Below are 21895 nucleotides of genomic sequence, written 5' to 3' on the forward strand. Positions count from 1 at the left end.
TGGGTTCCAAACATTTGCCAGAGCTTGTGTAGATAAAATAGCTAGTTTCTTTAGCTCTTGGCAAGATCATATGAGACATACAGGAATCCTGCTGCAAGAGCAGATCCAATCCACTATTGTTCTAACCAAGTTTTACCTTAAGTTTGTAAAGAGATTCAGTCATGTTATTGAACATGAGTTTGGTAAAACATTTCTGTTATACACTAATATGGCTTCTAACCCAGAACAAGCTGTAATAAGACAGAACCCAGGATGGGGAGCTTTTGGGATGCAGTCAGTGATGTTGGTGTCATCCCTTCCCGCATCAATTTTGCGTTGGAGGTGTGATGTTATGAGTATAATATAATATCTCACTGAAAGCTGACAGGGCCAGAAAGAGTTATTTCACTCACCTCACCGACTGACCTGACCCATGAGTGAACCTTAAGAACTGGTTAGGAAGATATGTATAAATGAATAGAGCTTTGAAATGCAAGTCTGCAGTGTTAGAGGTAGAAGGGTAGATGTTTGCTCAGGTCTTGGGATGCCAGCAAACAAGTCTTGTCTATTGCTATAGTTTTAATTCAAAGATCAAAAAAGGAATATTAGCATTTAAGATGATACATGAGTTATAGTATTATGGTCTATTTGTCTCTTTGAAGGTTGTGGTAATCTGTATCTGAACTGTTTAATGGATAAATTGCTCTGTGCTAATTGCCAGGATGTTTGGGAGAAGGAGTTAAGCCTATTGTTTTCTCAGGCCAAAGGCTGCTGGAAATGTATAAGAAGCCTGGGACATGATCCTTCTTCATCTCAGATCTGCTTTGGGTTTCAAGAGGAGGAAACCTTAAGCCATAAGGATTGAGATCCCCAGTCAATGACTGGAGCCAAGGACTTTTGGCAACTACGAGCTCAACTCTGCTATGCATCTGAACCTCAAGAATTGAATTCAAGTCTGTCTGTATATTGATCTTTTAACCAACTCCTTTTTTCTTTTTGAATAAATTTTAGCTTAGTCAATAAGAATTGGTTGTAGCGTGTATTGTGGGTAAGATCTAAGTTATAATTGAACCTGGGTATGTGGCTGATCCTTTGGGATTGGAAGAACCTTTTCTTTTATATGATGAAGTAAGATTTTCAGGAATCATCATCATGTCTGACATGTGTCTGGATGGAGGCCTGAGGCTGGGCACTTTAAGGGAGCTGCGTGGTTTAAACTTCTAAGTAACCAGTGAGGTACTATAGAAGCTGTTTTGTGCTGGCTTGGTAAATCTAAGTATTGGAATAACCATCAGCGTTTGGGATTTGTCTGCCCTGTTTTGTTTGCAGCTCATCCTGATTGAGTGACCCCTCAGCAGGCTCCCACGGGCAGCACCGTCACAGGGCAGTTTAAGCAGAAACTAATGATCAGATCTGGAATTTGATCAGAGAGACATTGGGATATTAGTAGTCAGACCTTTGATTTAATGTCACTTTTTACAGCACTGATAATTGTAAATTTCAACAGATACCTGTTCCCCTTATTGTAACAACGAAAGAACAATGTTGTCGCACTTGTGTTAACCTCTGGATCTGACTATTTTCATTGATATAATGTAGGGATATTGATCTGTAGAGAATAAAATCTGGCATACTGTTTCAGGCTTTGATTTTTACATTTTTATTTTGAGGTACAGTTGGTTCAATGGGACTTGGAAAATTTTTCCAGAAACCTACTAGCTGGATACTAAAGAAGGCCTTTTCTACGTAGGAGAAGTTTACCTGTCTAAGTACTAATTGTTCCCATCATTTCAAGTGTGCTTTTCATCCTCATAAGAAGCACTTTAAATGATTGTCAGGGGAGCAGCTATTGGCAGAAGTCACCCCAGAATTTGTAGAGGCAGATCTGAATTGTGGTTCAGTCAGCTGATTCTAAGATTGAGTGCCACCACTGTTTAGTCAGTGAAATCTTTAACAACTCTCTCAGGTAGTGAACCTCCTTAGTTACACCAGCTAAGAGTCTTTTTCTCTGTCCCTTTCAGCCAGGCCCCCTCCTCCGCCATGTCTCTTCTTATGGTCTGTTCCTCAGGTCCACTGCCAGTGATGACAGTGTGGGACAGGTCACGGCTTCCATTAATTTTTCTGTTTTGCCTGTGACCTGTCCGTGACTTTTTTATTAAAAATATCTGTGACAAAATCTTGGCCTTACTCATGATACAGCAGTTTGCATAGTAAAGTTCGTAGTGTCATGTGGGGAAAAGGATATCCTGTCATAGGATGTTGTGTATCTATTGTGCCCCTTTATAAAAACAGATTTTTAAAAATTAAATACAAAATGTGGTCTTCATTTTAGAATGGCCAGAGTTTCCTGGTGTTGGATGAACAAAGATTTGCAAAAGAGATTCTTCCCAAGTACTTCAAGCACAACAACATGGCGAGCTTTGTGAGACAGCTAAATATGTGTAAGTTTATTAGCATAGCTATCTTCCTTAAACTATTTAAGAATATCATAGTTTTTTTCACCCAACCCTTAAAAATGGGGTGGGGGGGGGATTGCGGCAGTAAAGTTCTCAATTCTGTAGTATTTTGTTTTCTTCATGGTTAAATTGTTTTCCAGATGGCTTCCGTAAAGTAGTCCATGTTGACTCTGGCATAGTCAAATTGGAACGGGATGGTCCTGTGGAGTTCCAACACCCATACTTCAAGCAGGGCCGTGATGACTTGCTGGAGCATATTAAAAGGAAGGTGAGTGAAAGGTCATACAAAACACATGGAACATTGACTGCTTTTAGCTAGTCTTGTGAACAGATGGGGTAGGCATGTGTGTCAGTCACAACTGGCTACTGTTGACACAGAGGCCTGCAGTCACAAAGGAATTTTGGATTTTACTTTTAAAGAGATAATGAAATGAATTGCACTTCAAGTAATCCCCCTTCTTGTGTGTTTTTTTTAAATGTACGTCTCATTCATTGTTTGTGTTTTGTGTTTTTTAAATTTTTCCTTTATTCATTATAGTAAATCAGCAGCCCACCGAAGGGGTGAGAAAACGACAAAACAAACTTATTCTTAAATATTTATAATACAGCTCTGCTTTTTTTTTGTTACAACTACAAATCGTATTATTTTGATCTTGCATTCACTAGTATATAGCACAGTTTACTTAACTTTTTAAAAAAACATGCAGCTCTTCCCCCTGGGGAGAGGATAAGATGTTATGTACGTCACTTAATATGATACGGAAGGTGCTCAGATGCCACAGTGATGATGGCTATGTAAGAACCTCTAGAATAGAATAGAACTGTGTTTATAACTGGCTGACTTCTGTATTTAAAAAAAAAAAAAAAAGTCAAGTATGATGAAGGGGAGAATGCTGTAGATATATACTAGTTTTACTATTTGAATTTTCAACATGCCCAGTGATGTAGAAATTATTGAAATATATATATGATATTCCAGGATAAATAAGATAATTATTCTCTTATATTCAGAGATTATTCAGGTTATAAAGCCTGTTTTATAAATACTGATTTCTTCTGAGTAGTAGTAGGAGAGAAATAACATTTAGCATTCAGAATTTCATATTGCATCAGTGGGTTATTTTACTTTTAAAGGTTTCCTCTTCAAGACCTGAAGAAAATAAAATCCGTCAGGAAGACCTGTCTAAAATCATAAGCAGTGCTCAGAAGGTGCAAATTAAACACGAGACCATCGAATCCAGGCTGTCTGCCTTAAAAAGGTAAATATTACTTTGTGAGAGAACTGTTAACTTGCATTAGTATTCACAAATTGCACTGAGGGCAATGAATTTGATCTGTTTGAAGCTGCAAATCTAGTAAGAAATACATTGGTGTTTAAAGTCCTATTCTTTGCATATGTCATTGGGGCTTGATTGTGAGACTGCTGCAGCATAAAAATTGTTCTTTTTTTTTTGTAAAAATCAGATTTAATTTTAAATATTTATCATGTTTGGGAAGGAGAGTTTTTAAATGGAAATAAAATGTACACAAATTATTTTGGTAAAAATTCTATCAGCCACGTGAGTTGGTGATTGAGCAGTTGTCTGGGAGTGGCAATTAAACAACTTGATGATTAGTTTTAAAATACTTAGGATGCATAATCAGATTTTCCCTTCAAAATAACCTTTGAAAATTAGTGTAATGAAGTTGTTGTGGTTTGGTTTTTTTTTTTTTTTTATATTGTAGGTAGTGAGTCTGGTGCTCCAGTTTGGGAGACAGAACTAAGTGTTTGTGTACAGTCCTACCAGTTGTTTGGAACATGATTTATTTAATCTTATTTTAATTTCACTCCCCCACTGTTAAATTTCCAGAAAGATGTGCTCTATTGCTTATTTTTTTTAAAAAAATTTGACTCAGAACATCCTTCTAAAGTTTTTCTGAGACTTGTAGTGTGCTAGAATTTGGATACTGTGGTTTAAACAGTTCAGAAGTTTCAGCTATCTGTTTACTATTGCTAAAGCTTTGCACTCTAAATAGACTAGTCATTGGTGCTTCTGTTAATTTCTACAGAGATTAAAATAGATTAGAATTTACTAAACCCCTAGCAACCATGAGTGAGAATACTACAGTTCTTAAAAATACCTGATATTTACACTCTAAAAATTTATTGGCAAAAGTGATTGGATAGCTGTTTGGAATTAAGAAACTAAGACTGGCTATACTGATTCGGACGAATGGTCCATCTAACCAGTATCCTGTCTTCAGACAGTGGCCAGTGCCAGATATTGCAGAGGGAATTAACAAGGCAATTATCCGAGTGATCCTACCCCTGTCATCTAGAGTCCCAGCTTCTAGCAGTCTGAGACTTGGGGACATCCAGAGTATGGGATTGCATCCCTGACCATCTTTCCTGATAGCCATTAGTGGACCTGTCCTCCATGAACTTACCTAATTCTTTTTTGAACCCAGTTATGCTTTTGGCCTTCATAGCATCCCCTGGCAACAGATTCCACAGGTTGGTTTGTGTGTTGTGTGAAGTTCTTCCTTATGTTTTATTTAAACCTGCCACCTATTAATGTCAGTGAGTGACACCTCTCTGGAGTGGCTCATCAATGAGAGTGACTATCTCAGTGACAGACTGTCAGAAAACAAGGGCAGACATTCCAAACGGGTGGTATGTTCTATAATTAGATTTCACCAATCTACAAATGTGCATTCCTGGATCACTATATCTGTCTTACCATGGAGTTACAGACAGTCCCCTTGGGCTGTCCAGCCTTGCCACCCAGACAAACTGGACTTAGTGATAATAGTTACATAAACCAAAAATCACACCTCATCAGTTTACTCCTAATTACAAAGGATCAGTCACTTACCCCAAATCAGTTGGTATTTCAGATCTTACACCAAAGACAATGCTGGCAGCCAATTCTATAGTAAACTAATTATAGGTATAGTAGCACTTAAAAAAAAAAAAAAAAGAGAAGTTAAAGCAGGTAAGATAGAGTAACAGGTGAGTTAAAGTTCATAAAGCCAAAAAGATAGCAGAGATGTTTCAGTTTCCCAAAAGTCTTTTCAGGGCTGCCCAGAAAAATTCTGGGGTCTGTCATCTTCCATTATTCTACCGTTAGAATCCAAACAATCCAGAGATAAAGGATCATTTCTCAAAATCCATTTTATAGCTGCTTCTTACAGATAACAATCTGATAAGGACTTTTATTCATTCTGTGGCCATTTAGTTTGAAATTAGCATTTCCTGTTACTATCCTTAAGTTCTTCATTAACATTTCACATGATCTCTGAGTAATTTAGTTAGTTATACAAATATTTGCATGTATGTAATAGCAAACAATAGGATATTTCACTAGTTCTCATTAATTGAACACCTGAATACATTCTTACATTAACACACACTTATATCTAGGGTTATCTAATTACTGGGGTATACATAATGTAAACATAATTAGAGGTATATTTAATGTAATACTATAGCTGTTACATAGAGGATATGTATTGTAAAAACACTAACATTAGCATCTCTTTTGATCTTAGTTATTTAATAGTTAAAAAAAACATAATTAATTGCAGTTTTAATCACACTGTTAAACAGTAGAATACCAATTGAGATGTATTAAATATTTATTTTTCTACATTTTCAGATATATTGATTTCAATTACAACACAGAATACTAAATGTACAGTGCTCATTTATATTTTTATTACAAATACTTGTACTGTAAAGATAAACTGAAAAGTACTCTTTTATCTCATAAGTACAGTAGTATAATCTCTTTATTGTGAAAGTGCAATTTACATACATAGCTTTTTGTTACATAACTGCATTAAAAAAGTGTTAAACTTGAGAGCCTACAAGTCCACTCAGTCCTACTTCTTGTTCAGCCAGTCACTAAGAGAAACAAGTTTGTTTACATTTACCAGAGATAATGGTGTCCTCTTCTTATTTACGTCACCTGAAAGTGATAACAGGCATTCACATTCCACTTCTGTAGTTGACATTGCAAGGTATTTATATGCCAGATAGGTTAAACATTTGTATGCCTCTTCATGCTTTGGCCACCATTCCAGAGAACATGCTTTTATGCTGACAATGCTTGTTCAAAAAATAATACATTAATTAAATCTATGATTGAGCTCTTCGGGAGAGAATTCTATGTTTCCTGTTTTACCCTCATTCTGCCATACATTTCATGTTATGGCAGTCTCAGATGATGATCCAGCACATGTTGTTTATCTTAAGAACACTTTCACTGCATATTTGACAAAATGCAAAGGAGGTACTGTCAGAGAAAAACAGAGTTCTCACTCTTGTTGGGTGCAGCAAAGTCAGATACTTGATTCTCAAGCAATTGCATAGAGGGAGAGAGTGCACTGGGACACAGGGTTTCCTCCTAGGCAGGTCTCTCTACAGGTAAACAATTACAGCAAACTTTTATACCTTCTTCTTATATACAATAATGAACAGCAGCTACATTTTATTTATACATAGGTCATCCTGATATCTTTTTCACATGGTTGCAACAACTTCTCACACAGTTCTTTCCCATTCGCCTCACACAATCCTCACTTCTACAAATCTCACATTATTAGGCTAACCACTGGCCTGACTCTTGCTCACAGAAAACTGTGTATTGAAATCCCCTTCAAATCCCTGTCAGTTCTTGCTCTACTTTCCAATGTGAGATTTCTAAAGATAGCTACAGCACTCGACCCAAGGCTTAAGAATCTGAAGTGCCTTCCAAAATCTGAGAGGGACAAAGTGTGGAGCATGCTGTCAAAAGTCTTAAAAGTGCAGCACTCTGATGTGGAAACTACAGAACCCACACCACCAACAAGGAAAGTCAATCTTCTGCTGCTGGCGTCCGAGTCAGATGATGAAAATGAACATGTCAGTCTGCACTGCTTTGGATTGTTGTCTAGCAGAACCCGTTATCAGCATGGACACATGTTCTTTGGAATAATGTTGAAGCATAAAGATTCATATGTCCCTTCATCTGGCACGTAAATAACTTGCTACACCCCCATTTTCACTTTCAGATGACATTATAAACAAGAAGGGAGCAGCATTATTTCCTGCAAATATAAACAAACTTGTCTGAGTGATTCGCTGTACAAGAAGTAGGACTGAGGGGAACCTTCTAGACTCTAAAGTTCTACATTTTTATTTTTTGAATGCAGTTATTTTTTGTACATAATTTTAATTTGTAAGTTTCTTTCATGATTGCACTACAGTACTTGTATTAGGTGAATTTGAAAAATGCTATCTTTTACAATGCAAATATTTACAAAGTGTACAGTGCTAACTTTTTTTTTATTGTGTGTAATTGAAAATATCAAAAAAATTAAATAAATGGCTTTCTATTGTTTAACAGTGCGATTGTTTTAGCTGGGAGATGCAGGGACATGTGGAGCTGGATAGGGAGCCCCTGGCTGCCCACCAATGCCTCCTCCCCCATCACCAGTGGAAGTTCCAGGCCAGCATCCGCGGGACTCCCAGACCGTCTCTCTTCCCACTCCCTCCCCCCAAGCACCCATGGTCCCCAGCCCAAGTTTTAGTTAGGGATACTGTATATAGTAAAAGTCATGGACTGTAATTGTAAAATTCCAGTCAGCAAACTGGCAATTTGAGAGACAGCTGCTTATTCATATGGGTTCTTATTCCCTTTGACTGCTGTCTGTGCCCCCAGAAACTCAGACTTCATACTTTTAAAAAATCTTTTGAAGATATAATTAATTTGGAGAGATTACACCAGAGGTTGGCAACCTTTCAGAAGTGGTGTGCTGATTCTTCATTTATTCACTCTAATTTAAGGTTTCGCGTGCCAGTCACACACCTTAATGTTTTGAGAAGGTCTCTTTCTATAAGTCTATAATATATAATTAAACTATTGTTGTATGTAAAGTAAATAAGGCTTTTAAAATGTGTAAGAAGCTTCATTTAAAATAATGTAAAATGCAGAGCCACCGGACCAGTGGCCAGGATTCGGGCAGTGTGAGGGCCACTAAAAATGAGCTTGCGTGCCACAGGTTGCCTACCGCTGGATTACATTGTAGAATAACAGCTGACGGGAATGAAGGCACTCAGATAATTTGACAAGGGAAAATAACTCTTTGGTTCACTGGTAGTTCCAAAGAAATAAAGGGTTGAACAGAATTTGAAAATTCCCAGAAAAACTTTGGCAAATTGAAAAACTCAGCAAATTTTATTTGGAGTTGAACAAAACGTTTGTCCTGAAATGAACCATTTTGTTTCCAGGCTGTTTTTAGCATAAAATCAAAGGAATAGAAGGGCTGGAATGGCAGGAGGGAGGTGGTATTGCCTCTTATAACTTAAGATTGGGAAACATGGGTTCATTTCCCCTTCAGCCTGATATGGAACAGCAATTTGAAATTGGGTCTCAGATATTGCAGGAGAGTGCTCTTATCACTAGGCTATTGCATATTCTGGTGTGGATCTGTCTGTCCTGTTGAAGCTATTTCACAGTGTATAAATAATTCATTATTGGAACAGGGACATGTACTTGGCCTCCCGTCAGTGTGAGGGCCCTGACCTCCAGGCTATAGAATAGTCACTCTGTGTCTGGCCTGGGGACTGTTTAGGTATCTTATACAAAGTGGGAACAGCTTTGATAAGAGTTGCGACATGCCCACTCCATGTTGTCCAGTATCCTAGGGGTTAGGGCACTCTCCTCTGGTCTCCCACACTGCAGTTCAAATCCCTGCTCCACATCAGGCAGAAAGGGGAACTGAACTGGAGGGATCTCCAGTAGCCCAGATAAGTGCCCTAACTGCTGGGCTGAAATTTACATGAGTTATCACTGCCTGCTTTGCTTCTAGCTGAAATTATTTGGGTAATTTTGCATCAGATTTGTGAATTGTTTTGGGTTGACAGAAATAGCATTTTTCTGGCAAATTATTTTTTTCAAATTTTGCCCATCTCCAATCAGACCATTCCCATGGGCTGCTTTGGGTTCTGTGTAGGGTGACCAGATGTACCGATTTTATAGGGACAGTCCCAATTTTTGGGTCTTTTTCCTATATAGGCTCCTATTACCCCCCCCCCAATCCCTTGTCCTGATTTTTCACACTTGCTGTTTAGTCATCCTAATTCTGTGCTATATAACTTTCTTCCGAGGCTACTGCCAGTGGTACTTCATAGGAAGGATGTATAGCTTTGTGAAATATCTTCATGAGCCTGTGTTACATTAAAACAGTTTCACAAAAAATAAGGGCTTCTTCAGTTTTGAGTTTAGCTTTCTAAATCACTTTTTTTCCTTGAAACAGGGAAAATGAATCTCTTTGGAGGGAAGTGGCAGAATTGAGAGCAAAACACTTGCAGCAGCAACAGGTTATTAGAAAGGTAAGACTTCATTTGTGGATTATACAGCTGCCTCTGTCTATTTTCTGTGCCACAGGCTGACTTATGTTGTCCTTACTCTGACTACCTCAGTACTATGCTATGTGAAATCTAGTTTTCTTCACAATAGCAAGATCTTTAATCTTTGTAAAATGAGCATTAACTCAGCATGTGGCAGTCTATAAAGACACGGAACGATTACAGGGATGCCATCATGTTTGCCTCTTTTTACTTTCCTAGGAACACCCTCTCCAGGGCATCTCTAAATTGGCTTCCCTCCCTCCCCGGTTTTGGAGGTGGCTTCCATTGGTAGGATTCCCAGCAGAATTCAGTGTGAATAACTTGCTGCACTAGCAGCATTTCAAGTAATTACATTCTAAAATATATTTTAGGAACAAAGTAACGTTTTTGGTCACTTAGCTGATGGCAGCATGACATGGTTCATTGATGCTGAAAAGAAACAACAATTAAAAGGTTAATTTGAATTAAGCTATACAGTATGTAGTTAAAGATTTAAAAACATACTTGTCAACTCAAAAAACTACAATGGTGGACAGGATTCCAGGGTCTCAGGAAATAGGGTTTTTGCTTTTGTAGAGGAAGTTCAGTAGATTTGGTGGTAGGTAGGATGAAGCAAATACTTATTGAACTTTTATTTTAAAATATTAAATTATGAAATCCTATGTTATCGAAGTATTTTGTTTGACTATTTTTACAGCATATCAGTTGCCTAACTGTAGTCTGTAACCTATCCTTTTAATCAGCTTCTGTTACAGGTGACTGTAGGATAGCTAATGTGATGCCAATATTTAAAAAGGGCTCCAGAGGTGATCCTGGCAATTACAGGCCTGTAAACCTGACTTCAGTACTGGGCAAACTGGTTGAAACTCTAATAAAGAATAGTATTGTCAGACATATAGATGAACATAATATGTTGACTCTTTCTCAACAAGATTTTAGTAAAGGGAAATCATGCCTCACCAATTTATTAGAATTCTTTTAGGGGTCAACAAGCATGTGGACCAAGGGGATCCAGTGGATATAGTGTACTTAGATTTTTCAGAGAACATTTGACAAGGTCCCTCACCAAAGGCTCTTAGGCAGACTAAGCTTCCATAGGATAAGAGGGACAGTGCTCTCATGGATTGGTAACTGGTTAAAAGATAGGAAACAAAAGGTAGATATAAATGGTCAGTTTTCAGAATGGAGAGGGCTAAATAGTGGTGTCCCCCAAGGGTCTGTTCTGGGACCACTCCTGTTCAACATATTCATAAATGATCTGGAAAAGGGGGTAAACAGTGAGGTGGCAAAATTTGCAGATGATACAAAATTACTCAAGATAGTTAAGACCCAGGCAGTCTGCGAAGAACTGCAGAAGGATCTCCCAAAATTGGGTGACTGGGCAACAAAATGGCAGATGAAATTTCATGTTGATAAATGCAAAGTGATGCACATTAGAAAGCATAATCACAACTAAACATATAAAATGATGGAGTCTAAATTAGCTTTTCCCACTCAAAAGATCTTGAAGTTATAGTGGGTAGTTTTCTGAAAACAACATCCACTCGGTGTACAGTGGCAGTCAGAAGGAACAGAATGCTGCGAATAATTAAGAAAGGGATAGATAATAGTATGCCCACATCTTGACTACTGTTCAGATGTGGTTGCACCATCTCAAAGATATATTGAAACTGGAAAAGGTTCAAAAAAGGGCAACAAAAGTGAGTAGGGGTATGAAATGACTTCTGTATGAGGAGAGATTAATAAGACTGGGACTTTTCAGCTTGGAAAAGAGACCGCTAAGGGGAAATATGTTTGTTTATAAAATCATGACTGGTGTAGGAAAAAATAGATAAGGAAGTGTGGTTTATTACTACTTATAATGCAAGAACTAGGGGTCACCAAATGAAATTAATAAGCATTAGGTTTAAAACAAATAAAAGGAGGTATTTCTTCACACAGTGCACAGTCAACCTGTGGAACTCCTTGCCAGAGGATGTTGTAAAGGCCAAGACCATAACGGGGTTTTTAAAAAAAAAAAAAGAACAAGATAAGTTCCTGGAGGATAGATCTATCAACGGCTATTAGCCAGGATGGGCAGGAATGGTGTCCCTAGCTTCTGTTTGCTGGAAGCTGGGAATGAGCGACGGGATGGATCACTTGATTCCTGTTCTGTTCATTCCCACTGGAGCACCTGGCGCTGGCCACTGTTGAAAGACAGGTTACTGGGCTAAATGGACCTTTGGCCTGACCCAGTAGGGCCATTCTTATGTTCTTAAAGTTTTGGCTTCTTTTCTTAAGAACATATTTTGTAAATAGCAAATTTTAAAAGTAGTTTCTTAAAGAGCAGAAAATAGAGCAAATTTGGGCTGGTTTTTTGTACTGCATGTTTCTGTGGGAGTAGTAAAATATTGGAGCATTTGAGAGAACACTCACTTTTTTTACTCTTTCACATGTGGCATCTGGATCTCTTGATTTTTGGACTTGACAGTGAATTGTGTTCATTTTTGTTACAGAATACTCTTCTCTTCTGAAGATGTTTTTGCTGGGAATTTCTTCGACAACCTCCAGTTCACAAATTTCATGTGAAACTACCATGTAAAATAACTTGAAATACAGAGATCACATCTCTGCCATGTTGTACCTATAGAGCATTTTATTGGGGGCGGAGTCAGTAAGATACTCACTTTCCTGATGTTGGTGGGGATCTCTTTCATACAACACTTATTCCTGTGAAATTGTTTGTGGAAGATTTAGATTAAATCATAGGAAAAACTAACTGTAAGAACAGTAGGACAATGGAACAGACTGCCTAGGGCGGTTGTGGAGGCTCCTTCACAGGAGGTTTTCAAAAGGAGGGTGGATAGCCATCTGTCTTGTGGTTTAGGCACAAATCCTGCATCTTGGCAGGGGGTTAGGCTAGGTGACCTTTGCAGTCCCTCCTAAGTCTATGATTTTAAGTATGGTAAACTTTATGGCTTGTACTGCTGTGGGCTACCATTGTTTTTGACAAAACCTGGCATGGTAGTGTTTACTTATTTTCCTTTTTCTTGTAGATTGTACAGTTCATTGTTACTCTGGTGCAGAATAACCAGCTAGTGAGTCTAAAACGCAAACGGTAAGTACAGTATTGGGGTGGGGGTGGGGAATGTTGTAAATGTTAACCAGTTAATACAGGTTTCTTTTGCTGGGTGGTTTCTCTTTTTAGAAACATTATTCATGCTTTAGTAGTGTTCATGCAACTGACTTTCTCTCTCCCACCCCCCTTTGATTTAGGCCACTACTTCTGAATACCAATGGACCTCCAAAGTCCACTATGTTTCAGCAGATTGTCAAAGAACCAGCTGACAAAAACCATCATGTAAGTTCATTTTGAAGTGGACATTATTTGCTCATGTGCCAACTGGAGGGATGGAAAAAGGTGAACAGAAGTATTAACAGGAGTGACTTATAGTGGCTGTAGCTGTGCTTCATTTATCAGCTGAAAGTGAGGCAAAAGAGGGGGAGAAGAGTGTCTTTGAAGTGAATAGCAGCTGCATGCCAATGAACTACTTTAATGGCAGATTAGGATTGGTAGTTAAACAGTTTCCATTGTAGTGTGTGTAGGTTTCCAGCTCTTGTTGTGATGATGTTCTTATTGATTTACAGTGCTGATATAGTTTTTTATCACTCTCCAACATTTTTGGCTTGTTTTGTTTTACACTGTCCTTTGGTTGGATTATAACTGTTATAATCATCTTTAATTACTTAGCAAAATTTACAGCTATATACCTAATTGTTTAAATGTTCTGTTAAAAATTATTTATGCCAAATAATTAAAATATGAACCAAAAATGTGTGTGGAAAGTGTCGTGTGTCTTAAGAGTTTTCCTAGGAGATCTAGAACTATTTTTAATTAGGTATTCAGTTAGGGCTCTTAATTGAAGTACTGTGTTTGGGTCTGATTTTAATTTGGAAATTTTGTTTCTATTTCTTTATAGTAGTTGTGCTTTTATAATTCTCAGGTACCACTCAGCAGAACTGAGGGACTAGAGCAGAGGGAGCAGATTTCAGATGACATAATTATTTATGATGTCACTGATGATATTGGTGAGGAAGAAAATAGTATGGATGAAGAAAGTGCTCCCATTACTCCAGAAACAAATGAGGATGTTACATCAGACTCTTCCAAGTAAGGAATATTTGTATGAGTGCAGAAGGCACTCAGCACTTCAGTATAGACAGGGAGATCCTAACCTTAAAATCTAATTCAGATCTACACAATACAGTTGAAATATATCTTGTATAATTCCATTTCAGTAAAGGAAGCAGGCTTAATCAAAGTGCAGGTATGCGATGTTGAATCATATGTTGGTTACTGAAAGTTACTATATATATACAAATCCTTTGCATTCCATGCCTCTGCACTGGCTTCACAGGACAATTTGGCAGTTGTAGCTTAGTGTGGCTAGGATGAGAATTCAGGTAAAATAAAACATTTTAAAAATGAAGGATCACTGGGGCATATACTACTTTCCTAGAAGTGCCATCTGCACACTATTCTCATTCCTTGGTCTTTACTTCCTTAGCACACGATTGGAACCCCCGTAGTTTAATGGTTTTTTTTTATGCTGTTGAGGGTAGCTGTCCTGCTATCTCTGTCAAGTGTAAATGTTGCCCTCTGAACATTCTAGGCATTTTTTTGCTGGCTGTAAGCCACCACCATTGATTCTTTTAGAGACTAGAAGTCCTCCAGCCTTCTCAGGTCTATAGTTCAAGAGGAGTCTTGTGTACATTTTCCCTATTTTACTCCTTAATTCTGTGCTACATACTTTACCTGTTCACACCTATCTTTATAGTACACTCTCAGGTACAAGCAGATGCTCATCCCAGCCCTTCTGGCTCAAGGATTGTCTCCCAATGTTACCCTTGGTTTACACTGCATAATCGTGTATATTTTATGCTTTATGGATTTGAAATCCAGATTTTTGTTGCCTGAGACTTAAATCACTGATTTGGTTTTGGCAAATGGATGCTTACTCCTCCCCTCACACCCCCGCCTCCCCCGAGAAAAATGAGATTAAGTGGGAGTACACATCAGGAATTTACGGGTTTAAACTGCAACAATTTTTTTTCTATTTAAAAAGAGCATTAGAAATCCAATAAGTTTAGAGTGAAGATTAATCTTTTTTTTTTTTTTTTTTTAAAAAAACCATTTAAAAGGGTGGCATTTCCTTCATATTTTAAAGACTTGTGAAAGTTTGTGTGTTCTCTCTGGTGTCATGGAGGGAAAAGATTCTTCACTGTCTGTGACCTGCCACATAATAATGAGTTGTGGGTACTAAAAGGACATTTATGAGAATTGTGGGGCAGGGTTTTTTCATTTCTGGGATCCTTTGCATAGGGCCAGGGGAGCATCAGAATGCAGTACAAGGGGAGAAGAGTACAACTTCTCAAGATCCTATTAGCTCTTGCATCTGTGAGACTTAAATGCTTAAACTCCCCAGTGAGCCTAATTAATCTCATCAGCCATGACAAGATTAATTTCTCTTCACCAGCTCCTTCAGTTCCCATTTTTAGTACCTGCCTTCTCTCATAACCACCTACTGGCATTCCTTTCAGTGTTTTTCTTTTTCTCCTGGTCCTGTAAAACTTAATCCTCCAGAATCAGAAAATAGTAGCATACAGGCATGGCGCAAAATAAAACTGGCTTTGTCTAGCCTGATACTTTCAGCCTTTCTAGTTCCAGTCCATAAGAATTAAGATTCCATAATGATTTTGAAGTATTTAATCCCTGGAAAATGCCCTATAACTTTCCCCAACAACCTAACCTGCTTTGCTGAGAAAGCTGTATTAAAATGTAAGAACAGGGAAACTTTAAAAGCAAGTATTTTTGATTAGATGGTTAGCGTCTTAATCTTCATTTTTTCCAATTTCTTGAGATTCTTTTTACTGTATTTTAAACATGTTTTGTGTTACTGCCATCAAAATTTGAGGAGATGGTGAGAGGTTAAAATGGGGCTCAGAATGGAAATCTAGACTCCCTTATCTAAAGAGCTAGCCACTATTACATATTCAAAGTGCCCTGCAGCTATTTAATCCTTACAGCAGGACTTTTGAAAGAGATGGTAGCTGACTCTTTTATTGTCTGTCTGCTTTATGTATTACAGCTGTAGTCATTCTCCTGATATTGTAATTGTAGAAGATGATAATGAGGATGACAACATCCCTGTAATTCAAGGGGATAAAAATACAGAACCAATCACTATCCCAACCAGTGATCCCCTCAGTCCTGTCAGTGACAGTACAAGCCCTCTCATGTCTAGTGCTGTTCAACTGAACAACCAGTCAACTCTAACTGCAGAAGACCCTGTCTCAATGATGGATTCCATACTCAGTGAGAATGGAGTAATTTCACAGAACATCAACCTTCTTGGAAAGTGAGTAGCTTTGGTGCTTTTAAAACCATTGGCTAAGTTTAAAGTTGATACCTTCATATCACTGCCTCTAACTATTTTCGCTGACAGACTCTTAGAGGCCCTGCAATGGATTATTCAAAGACTGAGTTTGTGCTCTTTTGCTTTATGGTATATAAATAGTGTTCCACATTTTCAGCTTTTATGTAAAACAAAAAAAACACTCCAGGAATTTTTTGGTGTTTATTTTCCAAACATTAAAACAGATGAAATAGTTTTAAAAAAAAAAAAAAACCCAAAATCTGGGGAAAAGGAAAAGCAAAAAAACCCTTTAGTATAATGTGCATTATTATTACAGTGTAACTGAAACTCTTCTTATGTACAGAGATGCTTTTCGCTTTTCTCAGAGCTAGTAGTTTTTCCAGAAACCTTGGTTTATGTATTCTCGCATACTTTGAAGAAAATTATCCTCACTCACGTGGAGCCTCTTCCTGTCTTGGAGGTAGTCCAACTTTGCAAATGAACACTCTGCACCAGTACACCTCTACCCCGATATAATGCGACCTGATAGAACGTGAGTTTGCATACAATGCGGTAAAGCTCTGACACGCTGCTCTGAGCAGTGTGTTAAGGGTGCTGGGCCAGGCAGGGGCCAAGGGGTTGGATAAGGGGCAGAGGGTCTCGAGGGCGGTCAGGGGCTCTTCTCTACTCCCTCTCCCCCCCGGTCTGGGGGGCAGGAGCTGTGGGAGGGCACTTTTGGGGGCCCCACAGTCACAGAGTGGCCTGGGGGATTAGTGGGGGGCTGGAAGCAGCCTGCTCTGCTCTGCTTCCCCGGCCCCAGCCGTGTCGCTCAGGGGAGGGGGCTTTGGGGAAGGGATTTCCCCCACACACTCACCAGCAGCAGCAGAAGCGGAGCAGCCCGGTCCCAGCCCGCTCCACTCCCCCAGCTCCCAGCCGCAGCAGTCCGCTTCCTGCCACATGTGAGTCAAGGACCTTTCCCCAGCGCCCTGCCCCCCGCTCCCCCAGTGATGCAGGCTGGGGCCACATCTCTCCGCTTCCCACTGCAGGTGAGTGCGGGGGGGGGGAGGGGGATCCTTTCCCCAACCTCCCTGCACTCACCAACAGTGGGAAGCGGAGTGCTGCAGCTGGGAGGTGGCGGAGTAGAGCGGACGGGGGCCAGGCTGCTCCACTTCCCACCACTGTCAGTGAGTGCCTGTCGGGGGGGGGGGGTATGTATGGGGGAGGGAGCAGTCGGGATGGGGCAGGGTCCTGGGGGTGATTAGGGACGGGGGTCTCTGGAGGGAGCGGTTAAGGAATTGGGAGGGGGTGCGAAGCATGTTTTGATGTAATGCAGTCTCACCTATAACATGGTGAGTGGTGTGTTTTTGGGTTTTTTGGGGTTTTGGGATTTGGGTTTTTTTGGGTCTCTTGAGGACCGAGTTACGTTGGGGTAGAGGTGTATATCCAGGGGTCACAGTCAAAGCTGAAGTTGGGAAGTGTCTTGACTGTTCCAAAAAGCCAGTACATCCACTTTCACGTTGTCAAGGTTAGGCACATTTATGTGAGTAGTAAAGTCCCCTTTCAGATTTGAAATGTCATCTTTAGTGGCAAATGGCTTGAACACTCTGGCATAACAGTTGTAGTCTATTGCAAAATTAAGCTTGAGGAAGGGGTGCAGCACCTGTATGACATTCCAAAAAGAATCTTTGGTACCAAACACTTCAGGGTTCAAATTATGGGCCATGGTTCTCTCATTTCTCGCTGAGCACTGTGAAGGTCTTGAACTTTTTTTTTTTATTTTTTTTTTTTCTTGTGTTCCAGGAACAGCTGGGTTTTCTCACCATATGTTTCTCCTGCAGCTTTTGTGCTCAATTCAGCTGAGATTTTGATTATCAGGATCTAATAAACATCAGTTTTTTTTCAATGTGTCTGCTTTAGAACCAACAAACTCAGAATGATCTAGAGACACATTAGCACAGTCCACATGTTGTTTACATGACAAGCTGCGAAGTACAAGCTCGTCCACCGATGTGGTGCAGCAGGGATAGGTAATCGGCAGTCAGCTCTGCATTCATTTCACACTATGTAAAGCAGTCTTCAGCTTGTTGGTGTTTTTGAAAATGGCCCCAAATCCAGTGATCTAAGATTTCACATCTTTCACTTCTTCGGTAGCAGTAGCACCTGACAGCACAATGGTAGTCAGATGAGCAGGACAGATAATATGTATCAGCTCCGGTTTCCGACTGAGTTTAATCTCTCGTGCAGACTTAACCATGTCGGAAGCAGAATCTGTGTTTGTTGTGGCCACATTTTCTGACGTTTGAAATGTACCAACAAATATGTCAGTGAAATAAAAAACAAAAGGCCAAGAATTGGATAGGCCAAAGCATCAGAAGACTTGTCAAAAGCCAATCTAGACACCACATTTCCATCAATTCATTCCATGTGTTTATACACTAAAGCATTGTCATTTTTCTTTTAGATACTTACGAGTGAGGTTATCTGCATTAGGAAGGGTTTTTGCTGCTATGAACAGTATTGCCACATAGTCACCAGCAGGCCCCTCTGCAATTAACAGAGATTGTCCAGTGAAACAGCATGCACAAATTCATTGACACAGTTGTGCTGTCTCCTCTCTTGGAATCCCTGGTGAAAGCTCCTGATATTGACTGTTTATCCTGAAGCTCACTTTCTTTAAGCTTCTTGTGGTGTTTGCTTTCGACATGCTCCTTTATTCTGTCAGCATGAGCCCTGACCTCAGTGCTGTAGTCCTTGCAACACAATTCATCCTCTTCCCTTCTGTCTTTGCTCTTCTTGAAAAAGCACTGAATTTTGTTGATATTGAGATGTCTATTTGTGTTTTTACCACATGTTTACCTTTTTTTACCTTATCTTTATCTGTGGAGGATAGCTTGTTTAAACTTAGTGCCGCACTAAAGAGATGCAAAGAAATAAGCAGGCAACATCTTAGTACAACATTAACATTGTTTTTTCTGACCTTCACTCTATGTACTGTGTTTTACACTGCGGAACTGCTTTAGTCTCAGAGCTGCAGGACACAACAATTTTGTATAAAGCATTAGTGTTTAACAAAAATAAGTACAGGAAGGAGGGAGGAATTGAATGGATTGATACATGCGTTAATCAGTAAAACCTGAACTCCTTTACATTTAAAAAAAAAAAAAAAAGGTAACTTGGTGAAAATTGGTTTAAAAACTGAAAATGCGGAATACTATATATAAAAAAAAAAAAGTCCTGAAAGCTATTTTTAAATATTATTCTATGTGGTTTTTATCCTAGAAATACCAGGAAACCTGCTCTTCCTTGTTTTTGCTGGAGGTCTGCTCCTGGGAAGTCTTGAAGATATTTACTGTTACCTCTTGCACCTTAATTTGAACGGTGGAGGTGTTCGTTAAAATTAAAGACTTCCTTTATCCAAAACATTACTTTTGTTAAATAGGTAGCATTTAAAACTTATAAAAAAGAACAAGTCTAAGATTCCCTTTTTTTCAAATGCTGTATTTGCACTTGCTTTTCTTTTGTGATAACAATATTTTACTAGTTCTCTGTGTCTATCTAGGCTAGAAGTTTATGACCAGTCTGAATCTTAAATGTGAAACATCTTTGTAATGTGTGTGTTGCTCTTCCTGGCCCTCTTTATGTATAATTAAAAAATCAAACAAGGGCACAAAATCAGTACCTCCCTCCTTGCAGGTCACCTTAAGGACGGATTTTTTTTTCTCTCCCTTTGGATATGAACTTTTTTTTTGTTCTTTAAAGCCTCTGACAGACGTTTATCATTGCACTCTAAAGGGGTGAGGTTTTTTTTTGCTTGTTTGTTTTAAATGGTTTAAGTTAAAACAAAAGCTAAAGGCTACTACGTTGTCTGTCTTTAGGGTATATATTGTATAGCAGAGGAAATAACTTATTTACAATGTTAGTTGCAATCAGCACTTGCTGGTGGAATATTTTTTTAATTGTCTTATGAATCACTTGTGCATTCTTCCTTTTCATCCCCACATGCAACCATCTGATTCCTTTTGTACTGTTACCTTGTAATATAAAAGGATCTACTTACAGCTTTTAAAATAATTCTAATTAACTGAATTCTGCTCTCCTTTATTGTGGAGACAGCAGCTTTGTGAATGGGTCACAGCCTATTGCTTTCCTGTGCAGTCACAAAGTAAAAATTGATTTGTGAATGTCAGATATATAAACTGACAATCCTGTCAGACATTCTTAACTGTTTGACACCAGGCAGAGAAATATCATGTTGCGCTTGCCAGTGCAGTGTTAAACAAGCAGTGATGATGGAACTGTTGCATATATCTCTTCCAACAGATAAACTATAAAGTTTCTGTATCTTTATAACAGACTTTCATGGGGCACTGTGCACCTCACTTCATTTTTTTTTTTTCCACCTTGTCAGTAGAAGCATTGCTGCTATTTCAGAACACACAATCCTCTTTTTCTTTTCTGTCTTCCAGAGTTGAGCTATTGGATTATCTTGACAGTATTGATTGCAGTTTAGAAGACTTCCAAGCCATGCTGTCAGGACGACAGTTCAGCATAGACCCAGATCTTCTGGTTGATGTATGTATTTTTAGTAACTTCCTGTTTTTTTTATTTTGTAATGAACAAGATAAATGAGGATGCAAACACACACTTCTCAAGAGGATATCTTAAAGCTTTAAGATTTTTAAAATTTTAATTCAGAAAAGTTCACGCACCTTTTATAAAGCCTGCACAATTATAAAATTTAAAATCAGAAGACTCAAACATTTCTAGAGTTATAATTTAGACTTATTGCTCATCCTGTATATTGCATACTAAAAATGTTAAGTCTTTTTAACAAGGAAACAGATATGCAAAAGGTTCTGTCTCCAAAATAGCAGAATTAATATTACTGTAGAAATATCTTGATGCTTATTACTTTAGCTGTGCCACGTAGGCAAATGTGGCAGTTAATTTTCATTCCTTTTTTAAAAAAATTGGGTGGGCGGCATAAAGAGTAGTGCATGCTTCAGTACTGGTGCAGTGCTTCCAAATGCCCCTGAAGTGCTCGTTCTTTTAACTGCTACACCAATTTATGTATATTTAGTAGAAGAACTGGTGCTGTTGACTAGAACTGAATATGTACTTCCATGAAGTTGGCCAAATTGGATAAGGGAACCAAAGAGATTTTTCTAGCACAGTGGCTTTCAAAGTTTGGGTCGTGAGCCAGTACTGGGTCGTGACATGCAAGGCACTGGGTCACCTTGCTCAGCACCTAGGGACTCTGGCAGCTGGCCAGTAAAAACTAGTAGTTCCCACCTGTTTTGACACGAGGCTGCACTCCAGAAGCAGCCAGCAGCAGGTCCGGCTCATAGGCGGGGCTACAGGGGGCGGTGCTTGCGCACCTCTATCTAGGAAACAGACCTGCTGGCTACTTCTGAGGCAGAGCGCCATCTGCAGTGCCAGGACAGGCGGGAGGCCTGCCTCAGCATGGTGGCTGCACTGCTGACCAGGAGCCACTAGAGGTAAGCCAACAGCTCAATCCCCAGCCCCTGAGCACCCCCTAACCTGGAGCCCTTTCCTGCACCCAAACCCCTCATCCCTGGCTCCACCCCCACAGCTGGCAGCCCAGAACCCTGGCCCCCTCCTGCACCCCAACCCCTTAACCCCAGCCCTCACCTTCTCATCCCCAGCTCCATTGGGTTATAGGCATCAAC

General features: G+C 39.2%; 1 protein-coding gene across 2 annotated transcripts in view; it reads left to right on the top strand.

The window, feature by feature from the left end:
* HSF2 (heat shock transcription factor 2) overlaps window positions 1-21895 on the top strand; it is a 39029-nt gene that overhangs the window by 13158 nt on the left and 3976 nt on the right. For both annotated transcript variants that reach the window (XM_030556211.1, XM_030556212.1), the window contains exons 2-10: window positions 2312-2420; window positions 2576-2703; window positions 3570-3694; window positions 9717-9792; window positions 12846-12907; window positions 13066-13150; window positions 13794-13960; window positions 15939-16208; window positions 20672-20777. In XM_030556211.1, the coding sequence (XP_030412071.1) occupies window positions 2312-2420; window positions 2576-2703; window positions 3570-3694; window positions 9717-9792; window positions 12846-12907; window positions 13066-13150; window positions 13794-13960; window positions 15939-16208; window positions 20672-20777 (1128 nt within the window). The remainder of the gene's footprint in view (window positions 1-2311; window positions 2421-2575; window positions 2704-3569; window positions 3695-9716; window positions 9793-12845; window positions 12908-13065; window positions 13151-13793; window positions 13961-15938; window positions 16209-20671; window positions 20778-21895) is intronic.

The sequence above is a fragment of the Gopherus evgoodei genome, chromosome 3 (genome assembly GCF_007399415.2).
Source record: "Gopherus evgoodei ecotype Sinaloan lineage chromosome 3, rGopEvg1_v1.p, whole genome shotgun sequence".
NCBI lineage: Eukaryota > Metazoa > Chordata > Testudines > Testudinidae > Gopherus > Gopherus evgoodei.